This window comes from Vicugna pacos, chromosome 9, assembly GCF_048564905.1.
Source record: "Vicugna pacos chromosome 9, VicPac4, whole genome shotgun sequence".
Lineage (NCBI taxonomy): Eukaryota > Metazoa > Chordata > Mammalia > Artiodactyla > Camelidae > Vicugna > Vicugna pacos.
Window position 1 is genome coordinate 14,904,166 of NC_132995.1, and position 27,492 is coordinate 14,931,657.

The following is a 27,492-nucleotide window of genomic DNA, read 5'->3' on the forward strand; positions in this document are numbered from 1 at the left end:
TAAAGTGTTACTGATGGGCTCTCATCTCCCCACAGCCGAACTGCTTTCCTTTTGCATTTTAGATGCAAATAAATGGCCACTCCATTTAGATGCAAATAGACGTCTATTCTAGCCCGTCTTATTTTTCCATATGAACTGCAGAATGAGCTTACCTAGTTAAAAAACAAAGCAAAACAAAAAAACCCCTGCAAATACTTTCATTGGGATAACATTAAAATAAGTTTACTTAAATTTGCCCACATTTGTTTCCCTATTGAAAAAGATATATCTATTTGTTCACATCTTATGTTATGCCCTCTAGCAGTATTTTAAGATTCTTTTCCAATAGTTTGCACATTTCTTGTTTATTCCTCAATTTTTTTAAACTGTCCTTGTAAATAGTGGTTTTCTTCTATTATATATTCTAACTGGCTGTTGTTTGTCTATTTAAAGGTTACTGATTTATAGCTACTGATTCGGTACCCAATTATTTAACTCTTACATAAAATGTGAAGGATGACTATACGTAGATTCCTTAGAAAAAACTATCCTCGTTACTTCACAAAATCCATACAACCTGGGAACACTTCGATGCATCTAGGAGTTAGGTCACCGAAAATCTAGTCCAGATTCATGGATAAACATTGCAAGAACCAAGTTTTTTTTTTTTAATAGAACAAGGGTAACTGTCTAATATAGAACCCCAAACCCTTGACTCCCTAACTCTCGGCTTTCTATGCTATATAACACTGCTTCTCAAAGTGTAACGCTGCTGTTTACCCCACGACTTAATAGCAGCCCTATTAAAGTAGCCTAAAGATCAGGATATTTGATATTGTTTGAGGCTGGCTACCCCTAACAAAAAGTTCATTTGAAATATTCTTGCTTGTTAAAAAAAAAAAATCACAGTGATTGGTATTCTATCCCAATTTTTAAAATGCGCTTTTATATAACTGTCCATCTTTAAATTATTTACCACTTAGCTTTTAACCTCCTTCAAATCTGCAAGAAAATTAGATGTTTCAGGAAGATGGCACCGTTATTACCAGCACTTTCGACAAGGGAAGGGCGGCTCGGATGTTATTATCTCAACGCTGGTCTCCTACATCTCTCTCTCAGACGCAATCATACACAACCCTGCATCCACAGTTTCTCACTCAAAAATCTTAAAACATCCGGTCAAACTTGCGGTCAAACTCTGGGTCACGCACGCTCGAACCCTCCTTAGAGGCCCCCACCCCCACCCGACACGTAGGCCAGAAGCTCTTAAACCCACTCCCGACCTTCACGCCGCACCCCAATAGATCCGGAATCCTCCCCTTCAACCTCCCCGACCCCATCAGCCCAAGACGCCCACATCCCACCTCCTATTTTCGCGCCACGTGGACCCAGGGGCCGGACTGACCCGCGGACAAAGACCAAAATGTCCACTCGGTGCGCTGCGCCTGCGCACTCTGAGGCCGAGCGAGCACTCCCAGAAATCTCCGCGACGCGGCCCGCATGGTCACAGTGGCCAAGCCCAGGCTGGTATCTGATTACCTTCTATCAACAGCCACGCCTTTTTCCGGCCTTGGACTACATTTCCCTTAAGGCTTTGCCGGTCGACATCCTGTCTCCCACGCGAATTTGGCGGCCTCTTCCCGTGATTATGAGGCTCTTGGGGTGAGGAGTCCTGCCTTGGAGGAAGATCATCCCAAGCCTGGTAGGAGGTTTGAAGCGGGTACTCACCTCTTTGAAATTTCTCGAGGGCAGTGTCAAACGGGCCAAGACCAGACCCTGAAGTAAGAGAACGCCATCTTGTCCGTGGCTGGTCTGGCCCAGGACTACATTTCCCAGAGTTCACGGCGGCCCAGCGTTACGTCTCTCTTGACGTCGTGGCGAGATCGTTAATTCCGCAGAGACCCGGACGCGACCAAGGGGAGGCAGAAGGTGAGGGGTCTGGGAGTCCGGGGCGGGGACGGGGCGTGTCCAGAGCCTTGGGTTTGTGCGCTTTGGCGGGAGCGGGCTGAGGATGCGCGATTCTGAATGTGTCTTTGTTGTGTCATGGTGGTGAGCAGATTGTGTGTGTGTGCCTTAGTAGGTGTGAGACTGTGACTGTGTATAAGGGTGTGGAGGTGTCTATGATTGTGTGATTGTATCCTTATGTGTCTTAAAAGTGGATATGTGGTTATGTTTATGTGACACTGACCATTTGCGCAGCCCCAAGTGTGGGTGTGAGGTGCCTGTGACTTAAGTGCTCTGGCATATTGTGGCCTTGGACAGTGATAACCTCACCCTTTTCCTGTAACACCTGGCTTGGGCATAATGTCGTTTTCTCTACCTTTCCTCCCTGGTGTGGGAGGATTGGGCGATAATCGTTTGAAAATGCCTTGGTCCCACATGATTACTTTTTTTTTTTTTTTTTGACTCTTCTCCAAGAGATATGTTGGGAGGAGAAGGAAAGAATTGCTGTCGAACATCCAAAAGTCAAGTCCCCCGTGCATCACGTTTTCTTCTTTCCCTGAAATCAGTATTGTTTTTCGTGATGTGTGTTTTAAAAAAGCAAAAAATTCAGCCAAATAAATTTGAAGATTAATTGGCTTTATTCAACAATTCATGAATCAGGCAACATCCTGTCCAGCAAGTAGAGAGGTACTCACTCCAAAGAGTTGTACAAAATGGGAGGTTTTTGTAGGAATTAGGAGAGTGGGGCAAGGAAATTATTAGCAAAAGAAAAGAAAGGATTGTTTTAGGCCTGGATATCTTCTTTTAGAGGAAGGAAATGGCAGGGGTCTTATCATGCAGATTACCTCACTAATGCTAATCAAGAAATTTCACATTGTTAGTTTAAAAACCGCATTCTTGAGAGAGACTGAAACTGGAATTAAGTTTCAGTTTGCTGTTGTAAGGGCAAATGACTTCATTTTGGGTTTGTTATTTCTTAACGTGCTTTTCTTTCCTTCTTCTGAAACTTCTTGCCTAACAAAGACACCACCCCACCCCCTCTCCAGTATTTGCCATAGGAGTAAATTACTGGGTGCCCTGGAGGTGAATTGAAAGGCTCATACCCTCCATGCTCCCAGCACACCTAATGTTTATCCAAAATTTTTCAGAGTTTTCATCTTGAATTAGCTTTAGACTTAAAACTGTTGCGAAAGTAGAATTCCCAAATACTCTTAACCCAACTTCTTCATATGTTACCATCTTACATAATCACAGTACTTGATCAAAACCAAGAGATTAACACTGATACAATATTAATAACTAATCTACAAACCTTATTCCAATTTCATCAATGTCCTTTAGTGTCCTTTTTCTAGACAAGGATACAGTCCAGGATCATGTGCTGCAGTTAGTTGGTAACTCTCCTTAACCTTCTTTGATCTGGCACAGTTAATCTTTGTCTTTCATGAGCTTGACACTCTTGAAGAGAAGTGGTCATTTATTTTGTAAATTCTGCAATGTAGAATGTTCCCCAATTTGAGATTGTCTGATACTTACTCATAATTAAATTCAGATTATGCAGTTGAGGGCCGAATACCCTAAAAGCGATGTGTTAGTGCATCTAATTGGGAGACCCATTAGATCAATTTGTGTCATTGTTAGTGGTGTTAACTTTAATTTGCCAGGTTTCTCCATTGCAAAATCACTCTATTATAATTAATGTGTCTTATGGAGAGATATTTTAAGTCTCTATAGATATATTGTTTCTTATCCTAGTTCCACAATTATCCATTGATAATTCTTGCCTGAGAATTTATTACCAGATATTTGCCAAATGGTGATTTTGTTTTGGTGTCTGTTATTCCGTCTACACTTATTAGAATCCTTTCAGAAATAGATTTACCTTCTCCCCATTTATTTACTAAATTACGTAAATATAGTCTGAATTTTTTTACATACTATAGATTATAATCCATTACTGCTAAGTATTTTATTGCTCAAATTGTCCCAAATTTGGCCATTGGGAATCCCTTCGGGTTGACTCCTATGTCCTTTCAGTGTGTCCCCTTTATTTACTTTTTTTTTTTAGTACTTCTTTATTTTCTTGAATCACAGGAGGTTCCAGTTTGATACTATACCTTTTCAGCCCCAGTCCTGGAATCAGCAAATTGCCCAGGGATCATTGACTCCTTTTATTAGAAAATTGTATCTAGAAACCAAGATTAGATGTGCTCATTGCTACTGGGATGTAATTGCCAATTGACTTGACCAGACGTGACATATATGCATCTGTACCGACACATCTGTATCTATGTATGTATACCTGTATAGATAATCTGTGATTTTATATGATATCTCCAATTCCAGTTCAATCATTTGAACTGGGTTCTTCTAGCCTTCTCCATCTCCTTTTCTGTAACTCCTCTCTCTGACAGTGAAAAACTTGGCTGTCATTAACTACAATATTTTTATTTGCTCAGTCTTGAGTAGAAAGTAGTTTAAGAATTGCTAACCCAAATACACATACAGTTCATTTTGTCTTTAATCTTACAGTTCATAGTAAAAAATACAGCCCCCCAAAAATGAAAAATACAGTTTTTTTACATCTTTCTGTATGATAATGTTACTCATTTATAATATACATAGGTTCAACATCCTGGTTGATTTTAATTATTTTTTGAGTATGTGAGACATTAACATATTTCTGAAAGTCAGAATTAGATCAGTACTCAGTAACTCCTCCGTCATTCCTTCTCTCCCAATCCCATTTCCTCATTCTTTCCACACTGTTCTCAATCACCCATTGTAGGTAACCAATCTCAGTTTGTTGGAGGTTTTTATGATTAAATATACATAACAAAATTTACCATTTTATCTACGCTGTTCAGTAGCATCAAGTCCATTGACATTGTTGTGCAGCCATTACCATCATTCATCTCCAGAACTTTTTTCATCTTCAGAATCTAAAACTCAGTGGAGGAGGATATAGCTCAGTGGTAGAGCTCGTCCCTAGCGTGTACAAGGTCCTGGGTTCAATCCCCAGTACCTCCATTAGACATAAATAAACAAACCTAATTAACTCCCCCCCAACAAAATTGTTTTTAATTAAAGGTAAATAAAAATAAATATTTTTAAAAGAATTTTTAAAACCCTGAAACTATACCCATTAAACAGTAACTCCCTTTTCCTCCCCTTCCTCCAGCCCCTTGAAACCACCATTATGCTTTTTTTATCTCTGAATTAGACTTTCTAGATACTTCATATAATTGGAATCATGCAATACTTGTCCTTTTGTGATTGACTTATTTCACTTAGCATTATATCTTCAAGATTCATCCATGTTGTAGCATGGGTCAGAATTTCCTTCCTTTTTAAGTCTGAATAATTTTCCATTGTACATGTATTACTACATTCTATTTACTGGTATCAATGAACACTTGGGTTACTAACATCTTTTGTCTACTGTGAATAATGCTGCTATGAACATGGGTTTACAAATATCTGTTCAAGTCCATGTTTTCCCTTTTGGGTATATATCCAGAAATTGAATTGCTGGATCACATGATATGTTTACTTTTTTGAGGAATCACCATACCGTTTTCCACAACTTCCCTATTTTACATTCCCACTGGCAGTGCACAAGAGTTCTCTGCATCCTTGCCAACTCTTGTTATTTTCTGCTTTTTAAAATAATAACCATCCTATTGAGTGTGAAGTAGTATCTTATGTTGTGGTAGAAAAACACTCCTGAGTCTCAGAGGTTTACAAAATAACTTTTTATTTCTCCCTCATGCTGTGTCCAGTGTGCATCAGCATAGGCAGGGTCCCAGCCCAAAGGAGACTCCATTGTCCTGAGCTGTACCATCTGACAGGTACAGCCTCCTCTAACAAAGATTAGAGAATTGTGCAGTCTTTCCAGTACCTGAGGCTGAAGTAACACCCATCACCGCAGCTCATGTTCCCATTGGTCAGAACCAGTTTACGGTTCTGCCTAACTGCAGGGGGCTGGAAAATGTCCAAAAGGAAAGACAGACAGCACAATGGCGAAACGTTAGTAATGAAATCAGCGGTGTCTACCACACTGGCTAAGACCTCTTTCTTCTTCAGTGTGTAGGAAGTTGCTTCTGCTTCTGTAAATTAGGTGTGATTTATTTCTGGAGCAAGGAGACATCTTGAATGGTGGAGAGAGGTTGACAAGAGGTGCGTGCACAAGTGAGTGAGGAGACCAAGGACACAGGAAGCCTTTTGTATGAAAACTCACCTCCTTGGTGGGAAGTTAGGAACTTTAAGTTATTATTTGAGAACACACTCCTCAAAGGCTCTAGAACCATGGAGAAAATCAAGCTCCTTCAGCATTCAAGTTCCCAAAGGCACCTCACTGTTCCTCATATCACTCCATTTATACTTCCTTTTATAATCTATCCCCACCCAGGAGGATGGGGTTACTTGTATTATTTATGATTGTAAAACATATGCTTAAGGTAAAACTTGAAAATATAGAAAAATAAAGATTCCCCCATAATTGTACACCTAGAGACAAATCTAAAAATTTAATTGAAAATCCTTTCAGTCCACTTTCTGTGCATACACACATGCATATATATATTTTTCCTATAAAAATAAGTTTACACTACACATACCATTTTATTACCTACCTTATTCACCCAGAGTTGCTTGTTTAACATCTTAACATTGACAAAGATAGGTATCATTCTTTTTACGGCAAGTGTGAATATGTTATCGTTTATTTATCACGTATCACTGACCTTCTGTAGAATATTTAAATTCTCTCCATGTTGTTTCCATCGTCAACTATCTCCATTGCATTCCCCATACTCACCTTTTAGATACAGTCTCAGATACAGAATTACTTCATCAGAGGATATACAAGGTTTAATTTCTGCTAAGTTGCCTGGTTGCAAGTATGTGCCAGCTCTAGTCTACTATATGTGTCTGTTTCCTCACATCATGCTATTGTGAAGTGTCATCATATCTTTTTAATCTTTGCCAAACTGGTAACTGTAAAATGTTTTTTCCTTATTGCTTTAACATGCATTCCCTTCATTACTAGTGAAGTTTAAAAACTTGTTTTAAAATCAATATTTCTTTTTTTTTTAATATTTTTTGTGGGGCAGGGGGAGGTAATTAGGTTTATTTATTTTTAGAAGAGGTGCCAGGGATTGAACCCAGGACCTTGTGCATACTAAGCATGCGCTCTACCACTTGAGCTACACCCTCCCCAGTGAAGTTTAGAAACTCTTGATTGGTTGATAAGCCACTTTATTATCTAGTGAATGACCCATGCATATCCTTTGCTCATTTATCTAAAATCACTGCTTTTTTCCTGAAAATTTAATTTGAAAAGCACTATCCAATAAGTATTTTTGTCATTTATCTGTGAGTTAAAGACATTTTTTTCCCCATTTTATCATTTGCCTTTCATTTTGATTTTAGTATTTGGGGGTAGAATTTCTTAAATCTTCTCAAGTAGATTTGTTTTTTCTTTTTAATTTTCTGCCTTGTATGTTATGTGCCCACAAAATATAACTATATTATATTTGTTTGAAATACTTCTACAGCAATTTAATTTTTATATTAACTGTTTATCAAATTAGAACTTTTTGACTTACGACCACAAGAAATAGGGTGAGAAATTGCTACTTTGATAAATTCTTAAAGTTTTCGTTGTGATCTTGTACATTCATTGCAGAGTTTGAGTGCCTCCCATGCAGTATTTTATGTCCTGAGGGACTAATAATGAACAAAACCAGCAAGATCTCTGCTTTGAAGTTTAGTGGGAAGAGTCAAATAATTGACAAGCAAATACATAATGTAATGTTTAGTAGCACTGAGTGCTATAAGGAAAAAGAAAGCAGAGAAGGCTAGAGTGGATGGCAAAGGGTAATATTTTAATAGTTCGGTCATAGAGGTGACGTTTCAGAGGAAATCTTCATGAAGGGAGAAAGTGAGCTCTGTAGCTGTCTAGAGGAGCATTCCAGAAAGAACACAAAGCCTCCAAAGGGAACACGCCTGGTGTTGTATGATGAGTTCTGAATAATCCATGGACATTTCAGAGTAACGAAGAATTTCAGGATCGTTACCAGGATGCCTTTAAGGGTGGCCCTTTGTGAATTTTTATAAGCGCTCATGGATTCTTTTGAATTTAAAGATTCAAGTATTTAATTTCCTCCGGAAAATCTTCTTTTATTCACTTTTCTTCCTTGTTTTCCTGCAGCTGTTCTGTTTTATTCTCCACTTTGATACATGTTTTAGGGCTTCTGAATCTCTCTTCCATATCACTGACCTTTATTTTCGGATTTCATTTCTTCTGTGTCTTTTTCCCTCTGAATTCTGAGATGTTCTTTTAGGCTCCCCCCCTCCCCGATTTCTAACACATCTGGTTCCTTCTTGTCTAATAATTCTTAGAAGAAATTACTACTTGTCAGAATTGTGTCCTGTGGCAAAGCACTTACGAAAGGTTCCATTTTCTTTCTCCCGTTAACCCCTGACTCTCTTAATTGGCCCCTTTCTATTTAGGGATTTATTGTTCCTTCCCCCATTGATGGCAGTAACCACAGGGAGGCAATTTACTCTGATGGAAACTTCCCTGGGCAGTAAAATAGAACACTTAGGTTCTTGTCCCACCCAGTGTGGCCTTGGGTGAATCTCATAACCTCTCAAGTATTTTAGCTCCTCTTCTGTATAATGTGGGGAATAAAGTCAACTTTATTTAACTGACAGGGTGGCTATAAGAATAAAACTACATGTAAATGTATATGAATGGCACCACACACTAGAATCCTGGGGCTCATTCCTGTACCTCGGTACTAGGCCTTCCCTAGGGATGAACTAACTATCTGAAGTTCTGTAATTCAGCTCCCAATTCAGCGTCAGTTCAGTTGGGTGCTGGATCCCATCCGCTCCCTCCTACTCAAGATCTCTGCTCCTGTGCAGTTGTCTCCTGTGTCCCTGCCTTACTCATTTTTCTCCATCACTATAAAACACGCTGTAATTTCTCCCACACTCAAAATAACCCTACCTGGATTCCGTATCCACTTCTAGCTCCATTTCTCTCTTCTTTTCAGCAAAACTCTTTGAAAGGACTGGCTGTTCTGTCTCCACTTCCTTTTCTTCCATAATCTATTGAACCCACTCCAGCCAAGCTTTTGTGTCCTCTGCTCTAGAGAGTCAGCTTTCGTCAAGACTTCTAAGGATCTCTAATGCCAGATCCAGCAGACAGTTCTCATTCCGCATACCACTCGACCTTTCAGTAGCACCTGACTGTTGTCCTCACCTTCCTTCTTGGTATCCTTTTCTCACTGGAGACCCCCAGGCTCAGGTCTTGGACCTCTCCTCTTCCTTACCTTCACTCACTCTGTGGGCAGTCTTATCTAGTATCAGAGCTTTAATTATCAGCTGTACATCAGTAACTTCCACTTTTACATTCCTACATTTGGACTTTCCCCTGAACTCCAGGATCAAATGTCTAATGGACACTTGGCACTTCCACTTGGATGTATAATAATCATCTCAAGTATTAAGGTGAAACAGAACTCATAATTGGTCCATCCAGATCTGCTGCTCTCACAGTCCATTGTGTTAAAAAATGGCAGCTTCATATTTCTAGTCGCTCAAGCCAAAAACCTTAGCATCCTCTTGTCCTCTTTTTTTTCTTTTATACCTAAAATCAGCAAATCCTGTCAACTCTACCTTCAGAGAATATCTAGAATCTGATTGGCTCGTGTTACCTCCCCTGCCACCATCCCACCCTAATGCGAGCCCTCCTCACCCCTTGCCAGGATTCCTGCAGTAACCTCACTGGGCTCCCTGCTTCCCCCTTGTCCTCCTAGTCCATTTCCCTTGAGTGATCCCTTTAAAGGTAAATCAGATTATGCCATTCCTTGGCTTAAAATGTTTCAGTGTCTTCCTGTCTTACTCAAGAGTTTTTACCAAAGTTCTCACAATGGCCGACAAGCCCCCTGTGACCCACCTTCCATCTCCCTCATTGACCCTCTTTTTCCTGCAAACCCCATTCCAGCCTCTCTAGTCTCCTTCCACTTTGTCGTCAAAGAAAGCCTGTTCTTGCCTTGAGGACCGAGGACCTTGTAGTTATTGTTCCCTTGGCTGACACCTGTGTAGCTCACACCCTCCATTCTGTCTGTGCTTACACATCACCTTCCCAATGAAAAGCCTTCTCAGGCTGCCCTCCACTCCCCCAATGCTCCCCATCCCCTTAATCTTTTTTCTCCATGAGACTTTGGCCACTTGACGTATAAATAGGAATATCAGCGTTACTATATCAATATTTGTTATTGTCTCTTTCCATTAGAACGTGAGCGCCCACTGGGACAGGGACTGGATTTGTTAACTTCCTTACACATAGAACCATGCCAGTTGAGGTAGGAACTCAGTAAATGTGAGAGAATCCTGACTCCTCTTTCTTTCTCTGTGTCCATATCCAGTTAGATGCCAGAGCCTGTTGATTTTACTTCTCTGCACCTTGAATTCATCCTCTTCCTCCTCATTTCCACTGTCACTGTCCTGGCTTAGGCCCTTTGTTGACTTGGGAAAGTATAAGCACCATTCAGCTGATCTCCCTGACTCCAGTTCCACTCCTCCCCAATAAAATAACCTGGCCATATGGGCCCTGTCACTTCCTTCTTTAAATTCTTCAGTGGCCTTCCATTCATTAATGGGTGAAAACCAAATTCAAATGTATTCAGTCAGTATTCGTTGCTCACCTTTATCCTTCAGTTACTGTGGCAGGTGCCAGTTACAGAGATGATGAGACCTGGTCTTTTCCCTCATAGTTGCTAATTTCATTCATACATATTCGTTTTCCAACCCTTAGTGTCATCAGCATTTTCTTTCTCTAGATTTTAGAGTTAATTAAATTTAAATTAATTAAAGTTAAATTAAAAATTCAGTTCCTCGGTCATACTGGCCACACTGCAAATGCTTAGTAGCCACATGTGGCTCATGGCTATGTAATTGACAGTACCGGATAAAGAGAGTTTCACTATCACAGGAAGTTCTGTTGGACAGCACGGTTTAGACCTTTCCCTAAACTCGACAAGTCATTCCCACTTACTCTCTTCTCTCCAAATCCACCGTATACTTTTAGTCCTCTGTTTTTGCCACTGCTCTTCACTGTGCTCAGAATGCTTTTCTCTCCCTTTTCTGTTTAAATTCTCTGATTTTTAGATCTCAAATCGAATTCTATAATGTAGAGGAAATTTTCCTTGACACCACCCCCCAATGATTAAACTAGTCTTCCTTCTGACCCCCCACCATGGGAAGCTGCTTGCACCTCTAACTAGAACCAGCCTTACTGCCCTCCTTAAAACTCCTGAGTTCTCATTACCTTGAGGTAGGCCGAACTCCACACAACTCCAGCCTCAGCAGCTGCCAGCCAGTGAGGAAGTGCTGTTCTGCAGGGAAGCAGCAGTGGGGGCCTTAGAAGGAAAGTAAAGAGTTTAGGGCCATGAGGCTTCCAGAAATCAAGTTTCCCCTTGGATCAGTACTCTGGATGTGCAGGTATGCTTGTAAGATGCCTGCATTACTGTGGTTTTCTTGCTCCTGTCTGGTGAGTACAGCGAGGGGCTTTGATGGAGCCTCTGGTATGGACAGCCTGGCCCCTTTTTGGACTTCGAAGAGGCAAGTAGAGGTGCCCAAGAGGTTTTGCCAGTTGAGCCCAGAGAAGCTGGAAGACTTTATTTAAGGATGTCGTTTCAGCCAGGTTTGGCCTGCACACATATGCTGTGCTCCTAGCCTGTAGGCACTGTCCTCGTCCTTAAGTCTGAGTGAATCTGAGTTGTGATCCTTCCTGTTGCAGCTGCAAAGGAAGGCCTGCTTGGAACAGGTAGGAGCTGTCCAGGCCCCGTCTAGGGTATAGATTACCATCAACAAATTGGGGGCTATCCAGGCCAGAATCCCTCCTGCTGAGGTGCTTGGATTCTTGTGTCAGTGCTGGAGCACATCCCTGCCTTGGAGCCATCTTTCAGTTCCCTAGGGTTTGGAGAGGGGCTGGGTTTTGTTAACTCTGAAGGTCATGAACACATTGGTGTCATGTGTTGGGACAAGGGGAGGGGAGAGGGAGCAGAGCGGGGACACTGGAGGTATAGTTGTTTTAAGCTCATCTATTTAGGCGTGCTGAGGCAAGCTGGTTTATAAGAGATCTGTCCCTTCTCCCCCAACTCTGCTTTTTCAGGACTCTGCCTTGTTCAAGAGAAGAAGCTCAAGAAATCCAAGCAGGTTAGGTAGTTCTAAAAGCCATGACCCAGGTGAGTTGAAATTTCCTCCATCCTTGAAATAACGTCTTATCAACATTTGTGTTCTTTATCCTGAAACTTCCCTGTCTTGCTAAGCCCCATTCAGTAACCTGCTCCCAGTTCCTCTATTCCAGGGAATGAGGGATGGTGCCCCACCGCCCTTGGTGGCCCTCTCTTCTCCAACGGTTTCCACATATGTGCTCAGTGCTCTTAGCACAGCACGGATGAAGCAGAAATATGTTCTTTTTTAATAGAGGTACTGGGGATTAAACCCAGCACCTTGTGCATGCTAATCACACACTCTACCACTGAGCTATACCCTCCCCACCAGAAATATGTTCTCCTGAGAGAAATATAAGAGCCACCTTTATAAGAACCATGGTTGAACAGAGCTGCAGATAAGATAACTTTGATCTTTTCCATTAACCCAGGTAGTTTCCTTTTCTCTTCTATTTTTAAATGTCACCCCCTCTTTAAAAATCGTAAAACATTTCACACTATCAAAGAATATAAACAAAAAAAATCTATGACGTATATATGGTATAAAGAATAATAAAATGAGTATTGATATACTCATCACCCAGATTAACATACCATCTAAGCCACCTTTACACCTTCCCACAACCCTTCCCATATCGCATTACCATTCTTGCCAGTGTTAATGACTGCTTTTAATTTTGTCTGTTGGTACTTTGAGTCTTACAGTACTTTTACCATATATGAATGCATACTAAACAGTATACTGTTGAGTTTTCTGTTTTTAAATTCGATGTACAGTTATTACACTTTATATTTTTTACCAGATTTTTTTCACTCAACACAATGTGTTTTCAAATCATTCACGTTAAATTGTATAACACTCGATCAGCAGGTCTTAAAGTGTGATATAGGAAGACTTTGAGATCCTTTCAGGAAGTCTGGGGGTCAGAATTACTTTTATAATAATATTAACATGTTATCTGCCTTTTTCACTCACCTCTAAACAGTGTATAGTGGAGTTTCCCAAAAGCTACATGACATGTGTTATCCCAGCAGATTGAACACCAAAGTTGTGAAAATCTAACTTTCATTCAGCCTGTCATTAAAGAGATTTGCAAGAATGTAAAACAATGCTACTAAATTCTTCTTTATTTTGATGTTATTTTTCATAAAATGTATATTATTTATGTTACTATATAACAGGTTTATTATTGGTTATCAAATAAATTAATATTTTTTAAATTTATCACTTTTAATTTCTAATATGGTATATGTTGATAGATATAACCAGCATTCACAAAAGTTCTTTGAGGTCCTCAGTAACTTTAAAAGCTTTATTTATTGTGTATATATAATTCACAGACAATGAAATTCACCCATATAGGTGTATAGTTCAGTGGTTTTTAGTGTATTTGCAGAGTTGTGCAACAACCATCAGCACAATCCATTTTAGAACATTTACATCACCACCCAAAAAAAATCCTGTTTGCATTAACTGTCACTCCCAAATCCCTCTCCTCATCTGCTGGCAACCACTAATTTATTTCCTGACTTTATGGATTTGCTGATTCTGTACTTTTCATGTAAAGGGAATCATACACTATTTGATCTTTTGTGTGTGATTTTTTTTTTTTTACTTAGCATAATGTTTTCAAGCTTCATCCATGTGTTAGCATGTATCAGTACTTCGTTCATTTTTATACCAATCAATATACCGTGGATACGTATAGACCACATTTTGTTCATCATTTTATAAGTCTATGGACATTTGAGTTGTTCCGTTTTTGGCTGTCATGAATAACGCTGCTATGAACATTGGCGTATAACGGTGTTTTTAGGTGGACATATGTTTTCACTTCTCTATGCCTGGGAGTGGAATTTCTGGGTAACATGATAACTTTATGTTTAACATTTTGAAGAACTGTCAAAACTGTTTTCCAGAGTGGCTGCCTCATTTTACATTCCTACCAGCAGTGTAAGAGGGTTCCTTCCAGTTTCTCCTCATCTTCATCACTATGTGTTATTTTGTTTTTTTGATAATAGCCATCCTAATGGGTATGAAGTGGCATCTTATGGTGGTTTTGACTTGCATTAGTGATTTGATTAGTGATGCTGAGCATCCTTTCATATGTTTATTGGCCATTTGTATATCTACTTTGGAGAAATGTCTCTTCAGATTTTTTGCCTAGTTTATAATTGGGTTGTCTTCTTATTATTGAGTCATAAAAGTTCTTTATATATCTCTGGATTCAAGCCCCTTACCAAGTATACAATTTGCAAATATTTTCTCCCAGTTTTGTGGGTTGGATTTTCACTTTCTTGATGGAGTTATTTGTAGCACAAAAGTTTTTAATTTTGATGAAGTTTAATTTATCTTTTAGTTCTTTTTTGTGTTGGTGCCATACCTGAGAAACCATTGCCTGAGCAAGGTCATGAAGTTATACTCCTATGTTTTCTTCTAAGAGTTTTATGGTTTTAGCTTTTACATTTAGATCTATGATCTATTTTGAGTTAATTTTTATATATGGCTTGAGGTGGGGTCCACCTTCTTTGCATATGGATAGCCACTTGTCCCAGCACTATTTGTTAAAAAGACTAATCTTTTCCCATTAAATTATCTTAGTTGACTTAACATGTAGTAGTCCTTAGGGAGCTGGTAGAGATGATGCCGTTCTTCAGAGAGGTTTTGCACCTAGGAGTGTTCTCAAATTCAGCACACTTTAATTTTTCTCCTGGGGTTTCCCCCAACTGCATGAATGATGTTACTTTGAATTCCAGACTTACTTGAGAGTAGGCCTTTCGTTATAGACTGGCAGAGGCGAGGTTATTGGTAGTGATGGTACTATCATCAGTGATAATCCTTTTTTTTGTAACTGGAGTGCAGCAGGTTCCTTGTCCCTCTTTTCCAGCCAGGTTTTTGTTGGAACCCACCATTTCACTGAGGGACTAGCTCTTCTAGGATGCCAGCTTTAAGTGAGGGTCATGGGTTCACATCGCAGCTGGTATATGTCCCACTTCCCAAAGCATTTGCTAACATATTTGCTTGTCTCTCTGGGTCCAACTGTGTGCGTGTGTGTTAAAGGGTCTGTGGGGGCTGTTAGAGATTTGAGAGACTTGAGGAAATCTATCAACTAAGTGCGAGGTGTGGATTTTGTTTGAATCCTGATCTGAACAAACCAACTGTAAAAAAAAAAAAATCTCTTTTGAGAAAATTGGGATTTTCTCAAGTTTGAAACTTGATCTGGTTATTAGGAAATTATTGTTAATTATGTTAAGTATGATAATAATATTCTGGTTATTATGGCTTTTTTAAAAAGTCGAATCTGTTAGATACTAAAGTATTTGTGGGTAAAATAGTACAATGTTTGATATGTGGGATTTTCCTCAAAATACACCAGGAGCAAAAAACAGGAAGAAATGAAACAAGATTTGCAAAGTCTTTTTTTTTAATTGAAGTATAGTCAGTTACAACATGTCAGTTTCTGATGTACAGCATAATATCCCAGTCATGCATATGTATATACATATATTCATTTTCATATTCTTTTTCATTAAGGTTATTATAAGATATTGAATATAATTCCCTGTGCTCTACGGAATAAATTTGTTTTTTATCTGTTTTTATATACGGTGGTTAACATTTGCAGATCTGCTAAGTCTTGTTAAACTGTTGAAGCACAGTGTTGGATTCATGGGGGTTGTGAGACTATGCTCTGTACTTTGTGTATTCTGAAAACTTTTTGTAACAAATTTAAAAAATAAAAGTCATTTCGTTTACTAGTAATTCACGGGTTGTTTCAGGGATTGGTGACCTTCAGGGATGTGGCCGTAGAGTTCTCTCAGGAAGAATGGAAGTGCCTAGAACCCGCCCAGAGGGACTTGTACAGGGATGTGACTTTGGAGAACTTCGGTAACTTGGTCTCACTAGGTAAGGACGTTGTATAATACAGGAGCAGCCAGGAAACAAAGCCCCCAGGGGCTACCTTTGGGTGGAAGGGGTAAAAGGAGGAAGCACTACCACCGGAAGGGGGTGAGAGCTGGAGTCACGAAGGGCCAGCTGGCAGCAGCCCTAGCAACCAGGGGGCCTGGGCCAGTAGGGGGGTGAGAGGGTTAAGAGATGTCCTGAACTCTTGTCTCTTCCTGCCCGCTGACCTCCTACTGATGCTTTCCATCTACCAAACCCAGTGAGAAATGACAGGGCCAGAGTAATACAATCCTTACAGGTAAGCTGTCTGAAGCACAGAGCCGGGCACGGAGCAGGGCCAGGAATAGCGAGGAATGGCTTAGGGGGATGGAGAGGGCAAATGAAAAATAAAATTTCTGGTTGCTTCATGGTGAATTTCTAGGGAGACTTAAAGTTTCTGGCTAGGTTTCTGCTCTCTGTTTCCAAGGGAACTGTTTTGTGCTTTGTGGAAGCGGAAATGGGTAGTTCCATTGGCACCGCCATTTCCCATCCTTTGGACAACCTTCACACCTTCCTTCATGTACTTGTCTCTCTTCCTTGGTGACCAAAGGACTGGGTTTGAATTTTGGAACAGCACGTTCATGCCCCATTTCTTTTCCTATAAACAGGACTTTCCATCTCTAAGCCCGATGTCATCTCCTTACTGGAGCAAGGGAAGGAACCCTGGTTGATTGCAAACGACATGACAGGACCATGGTGCCCGGGTGAGTGAGGCAATGGCGGGAGGTCATTGGGAATAACAGCCAGCGAGTCAGTCAACTCATAGCAGTAACCTGAGTTGTTGTCAGGAAACTCTCTTTAAAGCCCTTCCAAAAACTGAGGAATAAAAGCCTGAGACATGAAGACATGAAAAGCAAAGACCTTGCAAACATCAGCTTCCAAGGGAACCTTGCCCTCATCCCCATTAATTCCTCTCTGTTCTTCTCTCATATTTTCCTCCCCTTTCAAACAGAGATGTGCCCCCTTCTTCCCCAGTCGCAGCCGTTTTACCTGGGCTTTGGATCCTTTTTTTCTACAAGTGTCTTCATTCCTTTAAAAAATACTTATTTTCTTAAAACAGCTTCTCACTTTACCTAATTCATTTACTCTCTTAACTTTTGAGAGGTGAGGATGTGTGGTGGCTGAGGGAAGACTCTGGAATCAGATTTTCTGAGTTCACATCGAGGCTCTGCCACTTACTAGATCTGTGAGTTTAGGTAAATTTCTTAAATTCTCTGTGCTTCAGTTTTCTCCTCTGCAAATGGGATAAAAATAGTGCCTTCCATGTACAGTTATTGTGCCTCTTGTATGACTTAATATGTGAAAATGCCCAGTACAATGCAGGCAATATTGACCACCAAATGTTAGCAAGTGTCAGTAATTGGCACTTGCTGGACCAAATTAGAGCCTTTGAATACGTAGTTATCAGTTACCCCCTCCTGACTTCTCTGTATTGTTGTCATTTATTTTCATCTGGGATCATTTTTTTCTCTATCTGAAGAACACCCTTAAGTGTTCCTTTTGTGTGGGTCTGCTGTTGACAGAATTCTCTGTTTTCGATCACATGAAAATGTCTTTATCCTGCCTTCTTTCTTGGATAGGCAGGATATTTTTACTGAGTATGGAGTTCAGTGTAGCCCAAAGAAGAACTCATTCCATTGCCTTTTCTCTTCCAGTGTTGTCAACAAGTCAAGTTGTTCCAGTTCTGGAAAATGTTCCACATATATTTAAAACTAGTGTTCTTTGGATGGGGTGCTCACCTTTTTATAACCCTGTTGATGATATGATTTAGAGTCTGCTTATCCTTTTAACTTTCTCTGTACTTGTGCTATCAAATCTGAGAGCTGTTTCTTGTGTTATGTATTTTGCTACGTTTTACATTTTTATAAAGGTGAAAAATAGATCCTTGTTTCAAATTGTGTTCTTACCAGTACAATCCATCCTTCATTTTCACACTTAGTGCTTTTAACCTTGAATTCTATTTTTTTCTGATATTAATATCAAATGCCCTGTTTGTGTGTGTTTAAAAAATTATGATGTATCTTTGCTTATCCTTTTAAAAAAGTGATTGCCATTTTAAATGTGTCCATTGTAATCAGAATTAGTTGCCTTTCTTAATCAAGCTGAGATTCCTTGACTTAAATAGAATTTAATCCATTCTCATTTATTGTGATAATTAATGTGTTTTGATCCTGCCATTTTATTTTACATTTTCTGTTCCTAATTCTTCTTACCTTTTCTACCCTCAAGCAATTTTGAAGTTGTACTTCCTATTGCTTTATAATAGAATAGTCTTTGACTTTAAGAAACATGCTTAAACCTGTATTTCTCTTCCCACCTCAAGACTGAAATAGAATTTCTTTCTTTTTAGTGAAGTTTTTTAAGAAATATTTTTATTTTGAAACAATTTTAGGTTTATAGAAAATTTACAAAATTATTACGGAGAATTCCCATGTACTCTTCACTCAGCTTCCAAAGGTAAACATTTTACATAACCATCGTACAGTTATCAAAAACAGGAAATTAACACTGGCACACTGTTAATAACTAATCTACAGATCTCATTAGAATATTATTGGGTTTTCCCCAGTGTCTTTCTTCTATCCCGGGATCCAGTCCAGGATCCCACACTGGATTTAGTTGTTGTGTCTCCTTAGCATCCTCCCATCTGTGATGGTTCCTTTCATGACCTTGAACCTTTTGATGAGTACTTTTTTGGAGACTGTCTCTCACTTGCCTGATAGTTTCTCACAATTAGATGGAGATTCTGCATCTTTGGCAGGAATACCACAGAAGTGATGTTGTATCCTTCTCTGGGCATCACATCAGGGTTTACCTGGGGTTGATATGGCTTATTACTGGTAGTGTTAACCTTGATCACCTTGGTTAAGGTGTCTCTCATGTTTCTCCCTTTTCCAATTGTAATTGTATCTTGGAGGGAAATACTTTGAGACTATATAGATATACCATTTCTCCTCATTTTGCCCACTGGTTTTAGCATCCACTGGTGGATCTTATCTGTAATAGTTAATACAACAGTGCTGCCTAGTTTTGATTTTCTATGTCCCTTATTGCTTCTACATTTATTAACTGGAATCCTTCTGTAAGAAAGGGCTGACCATTTATTGTGATTTGTTTCTATCAGTATGGACTATTTATTTATTTTTATATTCTATGAATTACAGTCCAAATTTATCATTGCTTATTTTGTTGTTCATATTGTTCAAGCTTTGGCCATTGAGAACACCTACAGGTTGGCTCCTGGGTTCTTTTGGCATGCCCTCATCCTTTTTTGACTACTTCCTTATTTTCTGGTACTTAACATTTTCTAGGCTTGTGTTACATCCTTCCTGCTATTCCTCAAAGGACACCTGGTTTCTTGTATTGGATAATGGTGTGAAAATAGTATCTTTGAATGTCTTTTTCTGAGCAAAGACAGACCTGAAGACTTTACTGTATATAGTATGACTCCACTGAACTTCCTTTATTTTGTTGCTAGTAGGCCCATTACTGTTTATTCCAAAACAAGTATTAGGATCATTCACAGAATATTTGGTTGGTGTGTTTTCTAAGTCCTTGTAGTTCTTGGTGGGAGAGTGGGGGACTTTTAAAATTAGATTTTTAAAACTTGTGATGAACATTACATAAAATTTACCTGTTTGACTATTTTTAAGTATACAATTCACTGGCGTTAATTACATTCAGTGTTGTGCAGCCATCATCACTGTCCATTTCCAGAACTTATTCATCCTCCCAAACAGTAACTCTGTACCCATTAAACAGTAACTCTCCATTTCCCCCTCCCTCCTGTCCCTGGTAACCTCTTTTCTTTACGTCTCTATGAACTTAACAATTCTAGGTACCTCGTGTAAATGTAGTCATGCACTTGTGTATCCAACTCCTTTCACTTAGCATAGTATCTTCAAGTTTCATCCATGTTGTAGCGTTTATCAGAATTTCATTACTTCTAAAGGCTGAGTAACATCCCATTGCATGTATGTACCACATTTTGCTTATTCATTCCTCTGTTGATAGATACTTGGGTTCTTTCTACCTTTTGGCTGCTCTGAGCATTGCTGTATAAGTATCTGAGTCCCCGTTTTCACTTCTTCTGGGTATATACTAGGAATGAAATTGCTGGATCAGCTGGTAATTGTATGTTTAACTTTTTGAGGACATTTCTCAGTTTTTAAGAGCCTTTTATATACTGTGAATATCATCCCATTATCTGTGATATAAGTTTCAAATTCTTTCTCTGTCATTTGTCTTTTGACTTTGCCTTTGGTGTTTTTTGTTGACATTGCACGTTTTTTGTTTTGTTTTTCACCTTTACACAGTGGGATTGATCAGTCTTTTCTTTTGGTGCTTTTGGATTTTGAGTCATTGTTTCATTGTTAGAAGGCTTCCCTAAACCTAGTTTATAATCTAGTAATTAGATGATTATTATTAAAAATAACCTAGTAATCTACATGTTTCCTTATAGTGTTTGTCTGGTTTCTATTTTATTTTAACATTAAAACTCTATTCAGAGTTTATTCTGGTATATGGTAGTATAACATACGAATCCAATTTTATTTTTTTCCAAATGACTATCTAGTTGTCCCAAATTATTTATTATAAAAACTATCCTTTTCTCAATACTACTCAGCGATAAAAAAGAATAAAATGCCATTTGCAGCAACATGGATGGACTTTCACTTCATTCTAAGTGAAGTAAGCCAGAAAGAGAAAGAAAAATACCATATGATATCACTCATATGTGGAATCTAAAAGTAAAAATAGAGGGGGGAAGGGTGTAGCTCAAGTGGTAAAGCTGCATGCTTAGCATGCACAAGGTGCTGGGTTCGATTCCCTGTACCTTCTCTAAAATAAATAAATTACGCCCCCCCCAAAAAAAGTAAAAAAACAGGACATTAATGAACTCATCTACAAAACAGAAACAGACTCGCAGACATAGTAAACAATCTTATGGTTACCAGGGGAAAGGGGTGGGAAGGGATAAATCTGGGAGTTTGAGACTTGCAAATGATAACCGTTATCTATAAAAATAAATTAATAAACAAATTTCTTCTGTATAGCACAAGGAACTATATTCAGTATCTTATAGTGGCCTTGAATGAAAAAGAATATGAAAATGAAGATAGGTATATGTGTGTGTGTGTGTATGTGAGGGAATGGGACACTGTGCTGTACACCAGAAATTGACACATTGTTAACTGACTGTACTTCAGTAAAGGAAAGGGAGGGAAAAAAACTGTCCTTTTCTCCTATGAGATACCACCCTTATAATACATTCAGTTTCCATATAAACTTTTGTCTATTTCTGGCCTTTTTATTGTGTTGCGTTGGTCTGTCTTTAGAATCCAATATTTATTCATCTAACAATCCATTATTAAAAGCCTACTGTGTGCTAGGGTTTGGTGACCATGGCTAGTGAGAAAGGCATTATTTCTGCCATCAGGGAGATAAGAAACCAAACAAATCAACAGATGAGTAAGTAAATGGAACTCTAAGTGCAACTGAGAGAAGTGTTATGACAATAGGACACATGATGTGGGAGAGAGAATCCAGGTGTACACTTAGGGTTGTCAGTCTGAGAGCTGTTGTGAAAGTGCGAGTTTTAACCGGAGACCTGAAGAGAAAAGCAGCTGTACAAAGAGCCCCGGGCAGGATTCCTGATAGACGGAAGAGGCTGATGAGCAGCCTGAGATGAAAAAGACCTAGATTGATTCTAGATGCTCAGAGGAGGCCTGTGGTTCGTTACATGGGGAGGAAAGGGGAAAGTGCTCCCAATGAAGATGCACTGTCCTTGGTTGAGCTAGAGCGACAGAGTGACAACAGAGACAAGCAGGGGACCCTCTTTTCCAAGAACCTGTGAACCGTGGCATTGAATTAGGATTTATCTGAAGTGCGATGGGGAGGCTGTGAAAAAGAGATTTTTATTTTGATTGGCAGCAGCATCAAAGTGTTAAAAATATAGATGCCTTATTTATATGAAATGCCCTGTACAGGCAAATTCAGAGACACAGAATTAGTGGTTCTCTGCCACTGGTGATTGCCAGGGGCGGGAGGGAGTGGGGAGTGGCGGCTTAATGGGCGGCCAGGTTTCCGTCTGGGGTGATGAGAGTGTTCTGGAACTAGACAGTGGCGACGACTGCGGGACACTGGGAATGTACGGCAGACCACTGAGCTGTATACTTTAAAATGATCAAATGGGAAATCTTATGTGAATCTTACCTCAATTAAAATGCATGTATTACTTTTAAAATATGTATGTAGAAATGTCTGTACACACATGCCTTGGCCCTCTTCTTGTACATTCTGACTCAGTGTGGGGTGGTTCTTGGACATTTGTTTTGTTAAAAGGCTCCCTGGATGATTCTGATCTCTCCTAATTGAGAACCACTGGCTTGGGGAGGGTGTAGCTCAGTGGTAGAGCACATGCTTAGCATGCACGAGTTCCTGGGTTCAATCCCCAGTACCCCCTCTAAGAATAAATAAATAAACCTAATTACCTCCCCTAACCAAAAAAAAAAAGAACCACTGGCTTAACTTGTTTTCTTTCTCCTTTCTGGCACCATTTGAGCCATCATATTTGTGCTTTTGTGGGCTTTTAGAAGTTGTACGGCAATATTTGAGACCTACACAAGCAATTCATCTATTGTGGTTATAATTTTCACTTTGTCTCTCTAATCTGCTGTAGAATTTCTTTATTTCTCTTAAAAGAGAACAAGTTGCATGTAATTTTTTTTCCCTCTAGATTTGGAGTCCAAGTGTGAGAAATTTCTACAAAAAGATATCTTTGAAGTAGAGTCATTCAATTGGGAGCTAATGGAAGACTTTAAATGCTGTGATTTTGAGGGCTCCAGTTTCAGAGATGACTGGGCATACAGAGGCCAGTTTGAAAGACAACAAGTAAATCATGAGTGCTGTTTCAACCAAGTGAAAATTGCCTATGAGAACATGCCCACTTTTGAGCATCATATGTCCCTCCCACTACGGCACAGCAACGAGACCGGCGAGAAGCTGACAGAATGTCATGAATGCGGGAAAGCCTTCAGCCGTGGCTCACACCTTACTCAACATCAGAAAACTCACACTGGTGAAAAGCCCTTTGAATGCAAAGACTGCGGGAAGGCCTTTAGTCGTACCTCCCACCTCGTTCAACATCAGCGAATTCATACAGGTGAGAAACCTTATGACTGTAAGGACTGTGGGAAGGCCTTTGGTCGCACTTCAGAACTCATTCTGCATCAGAGACTTCATACGGGAGTCAAACCCTATGAGTGTAAAGAATGCGGAAAGGCCTTCAGACAGCACTCGCAACTTATTCTGCACCGTAGAACTCATACAGGTGAGAAACCCTATGTATGCAAAGACTGCGGCAAGGCTTTTATTCGTGGTTCACAACTTACTGTTCATCGGAGAATTCACACAGGGGCTAGACCCTATCAGTGTCAGGAATGTGGGAAGGCCTTTAGACAGCATTCACAGCTTACTGTCCATCAGAGGATTCATACTGGGGAGAAACCCTATGAATGTAAGGAATGTGGAAAGGGCTTTATTCATAGCTCAGAAGTTACACGACATCAGAGAATTCATTCTGGGGAGAAACCTTACGAATGTAAGGAATGCGGGAAGGCCTTCCGACAGCACGCACAGCTTACACGACATCAGAGAGTTCACACTGGTGACAGACCCTACGAATGTAAGGACTGTGGGAAGGCCTTTAGTCGTAGTTCATACCTTATTCAGCATCAGAGAATTCATACAGGTGACAAGCCCTACGAATGTAAGGAATGTGGGAAAGCCTTTATTCGGGTTTCACAGCTGACTCACCATCAGCGAATCCATACCTGTGAGAAACCCTATCAGTGTAGGGAATGTGGAATGGCCTTTATTCGTAGTTCACAACTTACAGAACATCAGAGAATTCATCCCGGTATCAAACCTTATGAATGTAGAGATTGTGGGCAGGCCTTTATCCTTGGCTCACAGCTCATTGAACACTACAGAATTCATACTGGTTAGAAAGCCTTGATGTTCGGGGTGTGGGAAAGCCTTCATATGGAATCCACGCCTGACTCAGTATTAGATAACGCGTAATGTAATGTGATTATTGGCAGAGAACCTTCATTTGTCCCTTCCGTTATGGAACATCAGATAACCTTGATGAACGCAGAAGAGAATTCAATAAATGTGGGAATTTTTTTTGCCTCACACTCACTGTTTACTAAGCATCAGAGAGTTTATATGGAAAAAAAAAAGTAATATGAATATAGAAAAGCCTCCTGTTACTACTCAAAGTGTGTTAAACTTCTGAGAACTCCCAATAGAAAATGACCCTCTTAAAATATTTTGTGAATGTGCCTTTTGCCATACACCTTACTTAACATTATCTCACTTCCGCCAACTACTGACTGTATAGCATTGGGCAAATTACGCAATGTCTTTGTTCCTCAGTTTACTTATTTTTAAGCAGTAATAATTATACCTACCTAACAGAGTTTTCACGAGGACTGCCAGATATTTTATATAAAGCCTATGCTCAATAAATACTAGTTACTGTCAATAACAGTATTACTTTATACTAATATTTAAGTAGTAATAAACTTAAGGCATGTGTGTGAGAGGAGAGCCTTATGAATGTATCAAATATCAAAAAGCCTTGTTAGGATGATTCATTCTGAAGAACAGTAGTAAAGTGTCATTATCATGAGAAGGTCTTCATTTTTAAAACATTAAAAAAAAAATTTTTAATGTTATAAATTTTGAAGATTAGAAATTAACAAAAGAGTAGCAAAAAGAAATCTGCCCATTTAGAAATCTAAAACCACCTCCAAATATAACTACATCTCAAGAGAAGCAAAACTAAAATTACAAACTAGAAATGAACAGCGGTGAATTCTGCATCTCAAAACCAGATCAGTGTAGCCAAAGCTAAACTCTTGTCAGAACCCAAGGACTGAAGGTAGGGCCTTTGTTCTACAAATACAGATCTCCAGCACCTACTCATTGCCAGTAACTTAGTATTTTTGCTCTTTCAAACAATCCTATAATAAATATCCTTACCCATATATTATTTTGTATATGTGTGCTGTATCTTTAAGATGAATTTCTAAATGTGAAAATGTTAGATCAAAATATGTACACTTTTAAAAAACTTTCTATTCTTACAGAATCATACAGTGTACCCCAGGGCCTCGTGACTGGCTTCAATAATTTATCAGCTCATGGCCAGGCTTCTTTTATCTGTATTTCCAGCCACTCCCCAACCTCCGTGTTATTTTTGAAGTAAACCCCAGATACATCATTTCATCTATAAAAATTTGTATATACCTGTAAAATATATCACAACTTTAGAAAAGACGTTCCCACCTTTAAAAAATTGACAATACTGCCTTAATGCCATTACATATCTGACAGCCAGTGTTCCAATTACTAATTGTTTATTAAATGTCAATTTTTTAAGAAGGTTTCAGGATCCAAATGTCCACAAATTGCAGTTGCTTGTTAATGTTTCTTAAGTCTCAATCTATGCATTCTCTTTCATCCATTTTTTTCCCCCACTGGCAATTTTTTGAAGAGACTAGTTTGTTTGCCTTGTAGAGTTTCTCAGAGCTTCGTTTTTGCTGGCTACATCCCCTCGGGTAGTTTAACCTGCTCCTCTTCCCTTGGTATATCTTATAAGTTGGTCATTATCTAGAGGCACGATCAACTTTTTTGTTGTTGTTAACACTGAGAGACATACTATTCAGATGTCTTTGTTATGGTGTTAGCAGCCATTGATGTTCAATTGATAAATCTGTTTATTAGGGATTGCAAAATGATATATTATCTCTTCCTTTATTAACAAATATTTTTATGAAGAAAAACTTCTTTCAACTACTCTTTGGTTACCCATGTTACAATAAGGAAAAGCAGGATAAATGCTGCTTCTTTCTCTTTATTGGTTTGCAAAATAATGACTTGGTACCCGAGCATTCTAGCATGGTAACCAGTGAGTTTGGGGGACTGTGTGTGTGAAGCATGTGCAGTATGTTTAAGTCCGTTTAAGCTGTACATTCACTGATGCTCGAATTGTTCCATGCTTAGTATGTGGCATCCTCTTCCAGTTGGCTCCTCTGTTCTTTTAACTTTTTTTTTTTTAATGGAGCTACTGGAGATTGAACCCAGGACCTTGTGTATGCTAAGCATGTGCTCTACCACTAAGCTATACCCTCCCCACTCCTGTGTCCTTTTGATATGACCCCCCCTAGTCTGATCACTGTCTGCCACAACAGGATGTTCCAGGCTCATCTTGTTCATTTCCTACCTCCCACCTTGAAGTAGCCATTTTCCAAGGAGTCCTCTTTCCTTTTGGAATTTTGGTACTTTCCAAAATGGTATTTGCAAACCACAGTTGGGTCACTAGGACTGCTTCATTCTCCTGGTTGGACATTTTTTAGATAAACATACATTTTAAGCCATTTTATACACATTGCTCAAGTGCCTTCAGGAAGATTATGCATCTGAGTGTCTGCCCACTTTAGAAGAGATCCCAAAGCACCACATTCATCTAACCTTGAGAAAACATCACTGTTTGATGGGTGAAAAGTTGTTTTTGTTTTCACTTGCATTCCTTTGATTGATTTGTTCACGTATTTGTTGACCATTGGTGTTGCTTTCAGCATGGTACCTAAAATATAGTAGGTGCTCAATAAATACTGTGAATTGAATAAGTTCATTGTAAGTTCATATCCTTTATTCATTTAATATTGAGGTAGTCATATTTTTCTTACTTAAAAGAGCTATTTTTGAAAGGAATAAGTATGTATAAATTTCCTAGTACAACGTCTGAAACTCACCAAGTGTTAGTTCCCTGCCTTGTTACTTGCCTGCATCGTCATTCATGTCTGATTTGGCTTATTTTTCTACTTTAAGATAAAGGAATTGAGAGTCAAAGAGATTAAGTAGTTTGTGCAAGGTGTCTTAAGTGGAGAATCCTAATTTCAAAGACAAGGGCAAGACAGGATAGGATAAAGGTCCATGTTACAACTTTCAGAGTATATGACTGAAAAGGAAAAAAGTCAGTGTTTTTTCAGATAATCTGTAAAATGCAGTCAGTTCATGGTCCAAACACAGAAAGTGGCAATGCTAGGATCTAAGGTATGAAAGAGATTAATAAGGATCGTCTTTAAGCTTTTTTTTGTCTTGTCCTTATAAAAAAGTAAAAATGCTCAAATAGAATACAGAGAATATAGAAAGATGGGAGGGAAAAACATTTTTATCGTACCTTACCCATAAGTGTTATCATTTTTGCATATTTCCTCCTAGCTTCTATTTCTGAAAATACATATTTTGTCTTTATTATGGAAAACTTCAAACATACACAAAACTAAGAAAGTAAGTACAGCG

At 39.1% G+C, this 27,492-nt stretch overlaps 2 protein-coding genes across 2 annotated transcripts in view; one reads left to right on the forward strand and one right to left on the reverse strand.

Moving 5' to 3' along the window:
* LOC107034823 (uncharacterized) overlaps positions 1–1,907 on the reverse strand; it is a 94,170-nt gene extending 92,263 nt beyond the window's left edge. Inside the window, exon 1 of the mRNA XM_072968704.1 lies at positions 1,708–1,907. The gene's annotated coding sequence lies outside the window, so the exon portion shown is untranslated. The remainder of the gene's footprint in view (positions 1–1,707) is intronic.
* Positions 1,559–26,809, forward strand: ZNF565 (zinc finger protein 565). The gene is made up of 5 exons (XM_006217029.4): positions 1,559–1,908; positions 12,113–12,185; positions 15,954–16,080; positions 16,725–16,820; positions 22,856–26,809. Exons 2-5 carry the CDS (start codon positions 12,177–12,179, stop codon positions 24,124–24,126), a joined length of 1,503 nt encoding a protein of 500 aa, XP_006217091.2. The 5' UTR covers positions 1,559–1,908; positions 12,113–12,176; the 3' UTR covers positions 24,127–26,809.
* Positions 26,810–27,492: the final 683 nt, after the last annotated feature.